The sequence below is a fragment of the Harpia harpyja genome, chromosome 7 (genome assembly GCF_026419915.1).
Source record: "Harpia harpyja isolate bHarHar1 chromosome 7, bHarHar1 primary haplotype, whole genome shotgun sequence".
NCBI classification, from domain to species: domain Eukaryota; kingdom Metazoa; phylum Chordata; class Aves; order Accipitriformes; family Accipitridae; genus Harpia; species Harpia harpyja.
Genome location: NC_068946.1, coordinates 5,283,989 through 5,296,549, shown reverse-complemented (window position 1 = coordinate 5,296,549; position 12,561 = coordinate 5,283,989). Strand labels below are relative to the sequence as shown.

The following is a 12,561-nucleotide window of genomic DNA, read 5'->3' as shown; positions in this document are numbered from 1 at the left end:
AACATGGGTTTTTCCTCATGTAGCTATTCTGGCAGCCCCCAAACATGAATGCAGAGCATGGTCCATATTTAACGAAACTACCAATTACAGTTGGTAGTCTCATTTTAACATACAATCCAAGGAAATCTGCCATTTTAATCCAATGCAGGCAGTAAAGAGGGAAACAAAAGGTCAATGCTGGATTAGGACCAGGGCTTAAATCAAGACACAGCAAAAATGTCACTCTAATCAGTGCTGGGTTCTTGAAAAAAATCAGCATTTCCAGCTATATGGGACAGCCTGGAAAGAAAGATGCAGGTTCATAGTGCACCTAGAGCACATGCTTAATTTCCAGCTATGATAGGGAGTTCATATACAGTCTTGTGCAAATCACCTCTGTTGCCTGTGTTCTAAAATTCAGCTATTAAACATGTTAGGTATGAAACTATTCCCTCTTTGTTTTGTTGAGAGGCAGATACTGTCTTTTATAGTGCAAAGAACAACTAGCACAAAAGACTGTGTATATTACAAAATAACGATCTGCTCCCGTTCTTCTTGCATGGTCTCTGCAATCTTTGAAGCATCTGCCACATTACCAAGAGGGCCACCTTCTGTGGCAAAGAGCTAAATTTTGGCTACTGTTGCAAGACTCAGTTTACTGGACCATGGTCCTGACCCAAGATGGCCAAACTTGTCATAGTATGGAGACACTGCTAATGAGATCAGAGTCTAAAAAGACAAATTCCAAAAGCGCAAAGAGAAAAGGATGTTTTCTTTTCCGCTGGACAAAACACAACTTTTCTGGCAGGCACAAGTAGGACAGTCTGTCCACTTTGGCAATACCCTGCACACTTGGATGTACACAAGTGTGTTTTTACATGTAACCCGGTTTGATTACACAATCTCCCTCCAAGAGAATTTGGCAAGAAAGATATGAGAGACTTTAGAAACTGCGAGCAGTCTGCAGCACACTGCTTCTCTCACACTATTTCTAGCACCATTTGGAGCAGCTGACCACTGGGAAAACAACCAAAGAAAAATCACCCTAACTGTTGATCAGGTACCCAGCCTGCCATTTCAGAGATGCAGCAAGGTTGCAGGTTCAGCCTCAGTTGCCAGCTTGTACCTACCAACCTTTATCAAACAGCTCAACAGCTGGGTCCATGATCAGAACACTGAACCAGCCCCTAGGCTAAATCTTTTCCTCCTCTTTGTTTTCCAGAGAATGATTCTGAACCTTTGCCAAATGCATCTGGTGAGAGATTAACATGTCAAAGGCTTTTCCTGACCAACAATCTTTTTGCACCTTGGCTTCTTCCGAAGTTGGATCTGTTCTTTCAGCGTTCATCCCTTCCTGAAAACACCGTTTAACACCCATTTGGGGAGACAGTATTTAATGCTGGTGCCCATTCTCCCAGACTCAAGTTAAGCTTTCTGGGAAACGCATCATAGCTTGTCTTGGGATTCTCATGCTTGTTTAGGTTGCAGGTATCCTACCTGTATGACTACAATATTATTTTATGTGCTTTTGCCGTTTGTAGAGAAAGATACATGCCTTGTGCTTACTGAAATGTTCTTGAGATTAGTGCTAGTGGCAGGCAACCTTAAAGAGGAAAACAAGTTTATTCTAGTGAAGGTCACAGTCTTGACTATGGAGTTTGAAACATAGTTCACAAACACAAACACAAGAAAATGCAGACCTAAAGCACGTGTCTCTTATTCTAAATGTTAGAAATCCTCCAAAGCATCACTTACCTGTGGATCTGCAAGCCCACCTCAAGCGTGAACTTCAGGATGCAGCTTCTCAGAGTGGGTTCCTGTCTAGAAATGTCTGCCACCTTTTAAACTCCAGGTTTATTTACATTTTTCTGACTATTTTTTAAATACAAATAAAAATGTCAGATTGTATGTGAAGAATCACCTTCTTTCTAATAATTCGGGTCTTATCACACTGCACTTCACTTTGGAATAGATAGCTGGCATCCATTGAGAACATTAATTGGAAACATCTGTATTTATCCAAGCAGGATGCATCATAAGGACTGAGTGCTCATTCTTCTAGGTTTTCCTTTACAAAGTCAATTGAAAACTTCATTTCTAGCATCCTGTAAATCTAATTTTCATTGCTGTAATTTCCTATTGTGCAGCACAGTTTCAGTCAGTTTTCATTTAACAGCACTTCACCGAGACCACATGTGACACATCAATACAGCTTACTGTTTTAAGGGTTTACTGTGTCAGTGTTGTTATCAAACACCACAGCCAATAACTTCTGAAATCCTAAAATTTGTGCACTGTCTATACCAGGTCAGAATGAAAAATGTCAAAGTGTCAGACTTAGTGATCAAATTTCCCCACTTGTCTGTTTGATTCACTGTCTTCCCCTGGGTTTCCATATAGCTCATTAAACAAAACAAACCCAAATCGGGCCTTCATAGAAAGAAAAAGTTTGACATGATTAACTAGCTTCGCTGGTAATATGTGCAACCCACCCAGGTGTCTAGACAGTTTGAAAAATACAGACCATATTTAGGACTAACATCTAACATCTGTTACTCCTCATGTCTCTCTGCTGGACCTCAAATTAAGTAGGAACAGACCTTATCAATATTAGGTGGTCCTCTTCCAAAAGAAACATCCAGCATGTTGCCGGAAATTAAGTTACCGGTTCAGTAGGTGGCACTTTACCTTTCAGATCAACATACCACTTGCATAGCCTGCGACAAAGTTCTGCACTCCCAAAGGTACGTGCTTTGGTAAAAGTTAGAGAACAAAGAGTTCAGACCCTCAGTATTTAAAAAAAAAAAAAAGATCAACACCTGTGTCCAAGCCAGATACCAGTTTAGGCAGGTGTTTCTTGCCTGCCCATGTACCCTTTATAATAATAAGTTGGAGAGCATGTTTGATTATGCATATTTTAGTAAGATTTTGTTAGGCCCTCCTAAATAATAGTTAATGGCTTAACAAAAGGTTATGAGAGAGAATAATGACAGACTCTGGTAGGAATAGGCATTTATGGAACTCCTCAGGACAAACAAGGTGCTATTGAGAAGGTTATCCAGAAGTAGTATCTATTTCTTGGCCTATGTCCCCCACAATGCCATTGCACAGCAAAGCTTCCCTGGGCCATAAGCTGTTGGCTGCAGAACAGTTATACATTACATTAGAGCAAAATGCAATGCTAGGTGCCTAAGAAGTGTGGACCCAAGCCCTCTGATTATTAAAAGATGCAAGACTGAGCAAAGTGAAAAATTGCACGTTAAACCCATTTAACAAGGACTCTGCCTTAAGATGCTGTATGTGTGTAGATGCGGTTTTGTAGGAGTGTGAGTGAGTGGTGCAGAAGCACAGAATGCCAAGGAGATGTGCTTCTAAACCTGTAGGCTTATCAGACTGCTCCCAGCTGAGAAGTTTTACACAAGTGATATAACACACTGGGATGCTGCTGGAGCTGGACAAACACAAAGGAAATCTTGGGGTGTCCCTGTCCAGCAGGTTTATCTTTCAAATGAGTCAAATTTGTCACAGTTCTGAAAAAAACACAAAGGTCTTGGCCCGGCTTGATTGCATTTGAGAATTTATTGCCCGTCTTACTCGGGGCGGGGGGGGGGGGAGGATTTATAACTCATCTAAGTTACAGCTAGTCAAAGAGGCTGCCCAAGCCACGAACTGTGGGTGTTCAGTGTAAGGTTGTTTAGCAAGGCCTAAATTCAGGCCATAAGCACTTTTATAGGAGACTGTAAATCACCTTAACTTTTATACACTGTGGCAACTTGTGAGCAAAGGAATGTGGCTGGTCTGTGCTAGTCCCAGAAAATGTCCCAGATGAGGCCAGCAGATTGGGAGGCAGACATGCAATACCAAGCCTGTGAGTAAAATACTCAGACTTGTATCTCCCCTGTGCTACGTGTGTATGTGGCTAGGGCTAAGGGACAGGAAACCAGCACAGAGGTGCCACAGGAACAGACTGCACAAGGGCAGCTTGAACACCCGATGGGAAGAACATTGTTAAGCAGTAAGCAAATTGTAAAACACAAGTCAGACAAAACATCTGGCAGCTGCTTCAAATAGTTTTCTGTCTGAAGGGCAGACAAGCCTGCAGTAGTTTCGAATCAAAACATGTGCAAGGATAGGATCAGTGCTCCAATGTGTTTTGTGCATTCAATGAGTTTTGTTCCCTTCAGCACTGTTTTGTATGCCAAGAAAGGTTGTGCTTTAGGTTAGGTTTTTATTTTTAATAAACTTTACTAAATAAATCACTACGTATTTCCTTCTCCAGTCAAATGCAACTTTGTCTTTGGCATAAGATCCACAGCATTAGGTCTGCATAGGAAGCATATAGGAGAGAAGAGGGGGAGCATGCTAGGAAATGTTTTTCATAATTGTCTTACCTTATGCAGGAGAGAAGGTGTGACTGCCAAAATAAGTTCTTAAAACTGTGATACTTATCCTTCTAAGCTTGCACATCTCAGGCACAGGGAAAGGGAAGATTGCCTTTTGCTGGTACTGGCTAAGGACTTGACAGGTAGACTGATGCCTAGGCTCCAACAGGGAAGTTGTTTGAGCTCAGAAATAGATTCTCAGTTCTGCAGATAAAGGAGAGAATTGGCAACTGTCCTCTGCCCACCCCAAGTTTTTCTGTCTTGACATTGTCATAGCTTTGACCAAGATCCACAGTAGGTATGTTTGCTGGCACAGAAATGCTGCACAGGAGTGTAACCTGCACTCAAGACAGGCTTTCCTTTTGAAAGGAATTGTGACAAGACTGCTAAAGTAGTATGGCATCCTTCCTTACAGCTACTAAACAATTCCCTTTTGTACACTTTTCTAGGCTCAGATTACTTTCACCAAACCCTCAACTTCCAGGAAGAAACAAAAGCTACTCCACTGCTTGTCTAGAGCATCAGGATGCCAAGGTTCTTTGCAGAATTGCCACAGCACTTCTTCATCACCAGCAAGGCAACAGCAGGCAAACTATCAAGGCCAGAAGGCTCCTATAAAATGCAGGAACAGTTCCATCTGCATAAGCGTGATCCGTCAGCAACAGCAGGAAGATGAGATGCTGGCCAGGGTAACAGGGTTGATTTTCAAGGAGGCCCTGAGACAAGTAGGACTTGCAGTTTTTAATGCTACTCAAAAAGGAGTAGGTCTGCCTGCTGCATGCCAGTGCCTGAACACAGGCAATAGCAGGGGAAGCAGAGCACAACTGATTCATTAGGACTTGCTAATCTCTGATATCATTTGTTGATTCCACCAGGTCCAATCCCCATCTCATGACTTCCTCCACTGTTGCCATGGCACTGTACATAAACACTGCAGACTCCCAGCCCTGAGCAGGTCATTTGTTTCAAATATTCCATGCAGCTGGAACACAAGCCTGTTTGGGTGTCTGGAGCTGAGTATGAACTAATTTCTCAGTCTTCTGCACGCGCCCCACCTTTTGCACCCTCCCCAGCCCACTGCTCTCCCAGAATCCCTCCAGCCACACTTCCAGCAAAGCCTTCCACTGAAAGGTAAGGGGAAGCTGGTCTTGTTCACATACAGGCAGAAAGTGTTTCACTGAAGTCCTCCACTACCTGCAGAAAAACAAAAGTCATTACTAAATATGCTGGATATTTAGGCTTAGGATCTAAAAACAGTTCTCTTGCCCTGGCTGGAGACAAAGATAAGAAACCACTTGCTTTTTTTTTTTTTTTTAAAGCTCTCTTCACCCAGTACTCTTATAAGGCAGTTCATAAGCATACCTCTGAGCTTTAGTTGAGCCTCACATGTAGTGTTTGTGCAAACTGATTAAATCATTCAGTTTCCACACCCAAGTTGGTAGCTGCAGGGAAGACAGAAAAGTATGTGGACAGGAGAGGGAATTAAAGCCTTTGTCATAATTGACAAAAGTACCAAGTCATCTCACTTCCAGTCACTTCGGAGACGCTTAATCTAACTGCTGTTATAACTAGAAAGCATCTCTGTATTGCACAGCTTGGAAGTGGAGGAGACTGAAGGCACAACCAGCAAGCAAACAGTTTGTACTCCACAAACAATATAATCCATATCTCCTCACAGCCCAGAAATGAAGTCTCTTGTGCAAACAGATCTCAAAATATATGAAAGCACAGCAACTTACAGCAGTGGGTATGGAGTGACTGAAAACTAATACCAAGTGACTTGAGCTAAATCAAGTTCATTACCTGAAGAAATTACCCAGAACACATTGAAATCAATCTGCCATTTTTAAACCACACGATACAAGAACGACTCTCCCAACTCTCACCGTAACTTGCCACAGCGCCTTCTGTAACCGACTGTGCTGTTCTACTGGCTAGGGATCCCTTTAGCCCTCATCATTCTATTTTGCTTTCTCCTATCCACCATCTCCCTTCCTAAGAAAAAGGACAGTCAGGTATCAACATAAAGTAGGTAGTAGGTTCGTGATCTGTTTTCATATGAGCTTCTTTCCTGGAAGAAAAAGAAAAGTTGTTTGCTGTAATCTAGGAGCGAAATTTGCAAACCTGCACAATACATCAAGTTTGGCAAGATAACCAGAGCCCCATCTATTGAATCTACTTGAATCTATTTGAAGAAAAAGGAGTATAGCATAATAAGTCAGTTCAATTAGGACCAAGGCTGCTGTCTCATCACAGGTATTTTTCAACTCCATCTGGAGTAGCCATTTTTAGGCACTAGTGACAGCTGTACAACTATCTCAGGTTACCACACCCTACCACCCTGTACCAATAGCTGCAGCGTGCCCTCCACCTGTACATACCTTTTAGATGCCAGCTTTAAATTGTTATTCTTCCAAGCAAAGACAAGGCCACAACAGCCCATGCTTTACCTGTTTGGGCTGGCTTCTTGGGAATAAGCTCACCATTCATGTAGAAGCTAGATATAGAGAACTCTGCTCATGTCATGCAAATAAAAAACAGCATCAAATAATACTTAATAAAGTTTATTAGGTTACTGAGTATTATCTACAGTCATAAAATAGAAAGTCAGAATTTAAAACTGTACAAAGCAACGTACTGGTGAAGTGAGAAGAGATGGAAACAAGGGAGCACAAAGAGCATTAGAAGTAGGGAGAACACAGCTGCTTCCCCAGACTTCTGGAAGACACTGGTTCAAGTTGAAGGCAACCAAGTAGGGCTCCATACACACTCAATTTTCTTGTGTCCCACCCCATAACAGAAGCTAGTACAAATCCCTACATTAAAAAAAACCCATATAATATTAGATTAAAAAAGGGGCACATCACACCCCACCCAGTCTTGGCACCAATTCTGTGCTTTAAAAAATATACTATGCAAGTAGTTTATTTTAAAAAAGGTACCCTACAGCAGCTGTTTAAAACATGTTCTTATACATACACCACAAATATATATATTAACATTTTCAACAACTAAACTCATTTGTACCTACACAGAACTGAAGGGATAACTCAAGAGCAAAAACCAACCACACAAACATTTTTCAAGACAAAAGAAATGTGCAAAATAACCCCAGAAAGGCAGCATAGTAACCTGTGAAGAGGTCAAGAGAGCAGCCCCTGCTAGTAAAGGAGTGTCATCCTCTTTACTTGGCTACTGAGGCGAGAATCTATTTGGGTTGTGCTGATTTTGCCTGAATCACTTGTCCTGTTTATTGCAGTTCTCTCCTGTCCCCACCCCCAGCTCTGGAGAGGTTCAGTTTCTTCTTGCTGTGCCTTAAGATCACCCCACTGGCCTCTGTTAAAGTCTCACAAATTACATTCTGCAGCAATCACCTCCTGGATTTCTCATCAGCTGATGGTACTTCTGCAGCCACACTGTGACACACTGGGACCCATCTTCTCTGGGACAACTTCCCACCCCCAAGCAAGAAACAGAGAACTATTTCTGCTGCATAGTTAAGTGGAGATTATGTTGATGGTCTATGACAGAACAAAGCCTGGTTTGGATGACTTTAAGCAGCTTATCTAAGAAGATAATTCCCTGGCAGGGCTATTACAGAAACACATTAGTATGTTTCTCTAAAGCCTTAATATGGAACAGGCTACACAGAAAGCAGACCTAAGAGAGCAGGACCTAAAGCTGTGTAAGAAATCTCAGCTCATACAGCCCGTCTCACCCTATTGCAGGAGAAGTTCGTCCCTTCCCTGTCCCCACATCAGGAAGGAACCCCTGATCCCAGACTAAAACCTGGGGTTTTAAGTCAGGAAGAAGAGGGCAGGGGAAGATACAGTATGACTGCTCAATCAACTGAGTCAAACCCACTCAGAAGAGGCAGAACAGAGAATGGAGCAGGAGAACTGAGACAGCAATGGTGACAAACAAGAACGCAGCATTCACTCTATGAAATAACATTAGAACATGGTAAGAAGCCCTGGCAGAGATAGAGACATCAGCAACATAACCACCTTCTCCAAATTAATAAGTGTCCTGGTAGAAGGGTTCTTGGTTTTGGTGTTTCAGGGCTTGGGGTTCTATTTTGTCTTTTGTTTGTTTGTTTTTTGTTTTTAAAAGCTCAGCAATTAATTCTTGGTATTCCAGACTCTTCCCAACTCTGCTGGCTACCCTGTGCCTTTCCATTCTCAGGACCTGGTCTTAAGATTCCCACTCCTAATGCCTTCCCTCCCCACAAATTGTGTTCTTCTCTTTAGCTGGTACAGAAAAATCATCCACTCCTAGGCTCTACAACCCAAAGGATGCAGTACAGCCTTTTCTCAGGAGAAGCAGGGAAGCCCAGAGCTTCTGGAACGTTCCTTTTGTAAGCGTGCTGGGGAAGTGACCTCCAAAGAACGAAACACTCAGTTGTGGAACAAGGATTACTTGAGAGCTTGCCAATAAGGGCACATGGAGACTTAAGCAGCGGCAGGAATACTTTCGCCAAGGAGTTCCAACAGTAGCGATGACACGAGGGTGGAGAACCCATTGCTCAGTGGGTCAGCTCTGGTATTTTGCCTTGGTTCCAACTCTCTATCCTTGAACATGAAGATCATTGGTAGAGCAGGTAACTCTTGAGGGAGGCTGGCAGTGGCAGTGTAGGGATCTCATTCAGTCTTTCCTTGCCCAGAGCAAGCCTCACAGCTCGCCGACACAAGTCCATCAAAGGCAGTGGTTCAGCTGGGAAGAGAGACCCAAGACATTAACATCCCAACCCACAAGTTAAACATTCACTTTGCTAGTTCTAAAAATCCCCCAGAAAAGATTGAGCAAGAAAAGCGAATGCCTGGCATGTTTGCAGGACCCAAGCCATTTAGCATTCACGTATCAGCAACTGCAGCTCATTAAATACACAGGCAGAGCATGATGTTTCTGTAGAGGTTAAGCCATACATGTATGTGAACAAAAAAAATACTAGAATCCCCTAATGGAAGTTCCCCCTCTGCAATAGCATTCATTCAAGTCAGAACACATCTTCTAGCTTGTGCCTCTTACAAAGGTTTTTGGACACTGCAGTGTCCAAATTCACTCAAGTAAAAGCCTGCAGCAAACAGTCTGATAGCATCATGTGGTATGGGTATCTAGAAAGTACCATTTCTCATCTCTTACATAGTAGGATAACAGCTGTCAACCCCTTTATTTGTAGTACATACTTCCCATGAAGAACAAAGCCATCCGTCAAAGCTTCATGTTGCTACTTGTATTGTAACATTTTCCATTAGAGGATTCCCTCCCGTGTCATAAACCTGGGAAAGATACAAGCCTTTGGCTATCTTCTTTTCATCCTGTACTTACAAACACTGAAGAAGATAATACTAGTTTTTGGGGAATGGTGTATGGGGCCCTTTGATGCTGAAGAGTCATTCACAGCATACAGGGGACTAAGGTCAAAGCCAGAGTTAAAGTATCACAGCTGCACAGAAGGAAGATACAGATTAGTTGCTCACAGTTTGTTGCTACATCTGACAAAGCTCACCTTTACACAGCATTCTGTTCAAGCCTAAGGGCTTTCTCCTCCCCCAGGAGAGGGCTAACACAAAGACATCCCAAATTAAGCAGATAACTGGACATCCTGTATAGCTTGAGGGCTCACCATGCTCCATTAGAAAGCTTCCTTTACAGACATTTTGGGCTGAACACAGACACCTAAAGACATCCACAGGAATGGAAAAGTTTGGCTGAGAAGCAGCTTTCAGGAACCTTGATAGATGCCAACAGCTCTAGCTTCCACTACTACAAGCCAAATTAATCTAACTGTTCATACAGCTGTTTTAAGCAGCTGAGAGAGGGAAGGCTTAGTTTTTCTGAGCATGGTCACGTTACTGCATTTTTACCAGAATTCATTCCATCAATAAGGTGGATACAAGTCCCTTCCTTCCAGGTTCAAAGGTAACAGCTAACACTGAAAAACTCAAACAGAAGAGTGTTGTTAGTAGCCTCTAATCAGACCACTCCTGATTCTACTTTGGAAAAAGTAAACAGTCATACTGCTTCATGTAGAAAACACTTCCAATGAAAAGTGGAGAAAGCTAATTTTTATCTAATTTTTGGCAAAAGGTCTGTGAGAAGGAAAGTTTGTTAGCCGAGGAGAGACTTGGTAACAAAGTCAGGAAACGCATGCTTGAATTGGTCTGTCCCCTCCTAAAGTTAACAGCCAGAGTTGAGCTAATGCCATATTCCCCCCACCTCCTTCCCTGCTATGGATCACAAGCTATTACCTGCTCCAGGGGAAGTTGCAGTGGAATGTTTTTTCTAGCAGTTCTCCAAAGTTCTCCCCGTGCTGCAAGCATTAATTATTCCTGAGGAATCATACCTCTATATGCACATGTCTTTTGCACTGATAGCTGGGTGGAGAGCCAACAGATCTGTCAGGGCAGTGCTGCTGTTTGCCAAACCCTACCATTTGTCATGCATGTTCTGTGCCACAAGCAAAAACATGGTTGCACTCAGCTCAAGGTACTGCTGGTCTTGCCTGCTCATGACCTACTTCAGGATCCATGCTGCCTCTTCTGCAGGGACAGGTCTCTACAGCTAGGCTGCACATCTCTGCTCTGGCTGTGATGCTGCCAGAGAAGCCTATTACTGGCAGCACTCCTTTGGCACTTCCCAATGTAGTTTATTCTTAAACCACTGAGGTACAAATATGGTGTATTCAAAGTCTGCCCCAATTCTTCCTGCTCCGTATGGAGATAGCTGGGACAGAGGTATTATCTACACAGCATCCCAGAGGACAAGAGGTCCTGACTTTCAAAGCCTATAGACATTAATGTAACAAATACATTCCAGTTTAATGGCCTTAAAAGGAGAGGATCTTCTTCGCACAGAGATTAAGAACGAGAACTTTATCCTCCTCTAGTTTGCACTGATAACCCAGTCTGACAAGAGACCCTGAGACCAAAAGAGAAAGCACACACATATCTGACCTCCTTCCATTCACAAGCACTACAATCACTGGACAGTGTCGCTATTGAATGCTCAGAAGTGGTTAGAGCCAGACACCTCCTTTCTATCTGTGCCAAAATAGCATCCCGTCATTCCTGGCCTTATGCCCACAATTCACTCCTATGCTGAGAGCACATTACAACCAAATCCAATACTGGAGGTGGCCGTTTCCTTGCTAAATGCAGTTCTGTGCCAACGACTCCACAGACTTGCTGGCTTTGAGGGGAGCTGCAGATTTTGGCTTTGACCCTTCAGAAAAACCTGGTTACTGGAGCTGCTGCCATTCTGTAAGCTGTTGTGGTAGAATGAGCTAGGTTTCCTTCTTTTGGTGAGACAGTGCTCTGCCAAGAGTGCTCTCTTTGGTCTTGCTGAGTTGAAGTGTATTTCTCAAAGCACTTGTGGATTTTGCTCCTATCCCTTCGCAAGGCTTTCCTGGTTATTCAGACAGCTCAGATCTTCTGGTGCCCAGTGTCAGCTTTGTTGTGCCTCATGTCACCATTGCCAGGGGTTTACCATTGCTGGCCCAGCATTAGAACATGTTCTAAGCACAAATAAAAGAACCCAGTATGCTACGGCCTTTCGGCAGACACTGTTCTGGAATGCAGGGGAAACACTACTCTTTTCATATCAATACTGCCAAATTTATTTCACTAACAACATAAATCCAGATTTTAATCCACTTCCTTCACCTCTCTCCTCCACCCTACCCAGAGGACTGAGTCACAGTCTGGCCCCATGGGAACTTCTGACTATGAGAGATAACAGACTTTAGCACATTTGGACAGCCCAATTTATTACTAAGCTTAGCTAGAGATTGATGTCCCTATTAGTAAAAGGCCTGGCATGCAAGTTGGGCTGGCTACAATATCCAGCCCATGCTAGAAATGAGCATACCCTGCCCTGAAAGAAGCAGAAGTGAGCTCCTTTTTTGAAAGATGAGACATTCCCATTTCCTTACATAGGGAATCTATCCTTAGATGGGACAGATCTTCCCGCTCTTGCCTGCAACAGATTGTAAAAGTCCCTTTATTAGCCATTTAAGGAAGGTGATTGTCCCTCAGAGACTGTTTCCTATGAAAAGACACCAGGATTACATCGCCAATAATGCAACTGTCAGAAAGACATTCCTGCTGATACTTTGGTAGCAATATAGAAAGGTTTGTCATCCCTAGACGGACGACTGGCATCACCTTCTCCCACCATACTACCTCCCCAAACCATGCCT

The 12,561-nt window shown here is 43.0% G+C and overlaps 1 protein-coding gene across 3 annotated transcripts in view; it reads right to left on the bottom strand.

Moving 5' to 3' along the window:
* Positions 1-6,909: 6,909 nt before the first annotated feature.
* Positions 6,910-12,561, bottom strand: part of SPSB1 (splA/ryanodine receptor domain and SOCS box containing 1) — a 39,344-nt gene continuing 33,692 nt past the window's right edge. For all 3 annotated transcript variants that reach the window (XM_052792143.1, XM_052792144.1, XM_052792145.1), the window contains exon 3: positions 6,910-9,074. In XM_052792143.1, the coding sequence (XP_052648103.1) occupies positions 8,947-9,074 (128 nt within the window). In that variant the 3' untranslated portion in view covers positions 6,910-8,946. The remainder of the gene's footprint in view (positions 9,075-12,561) is intronic.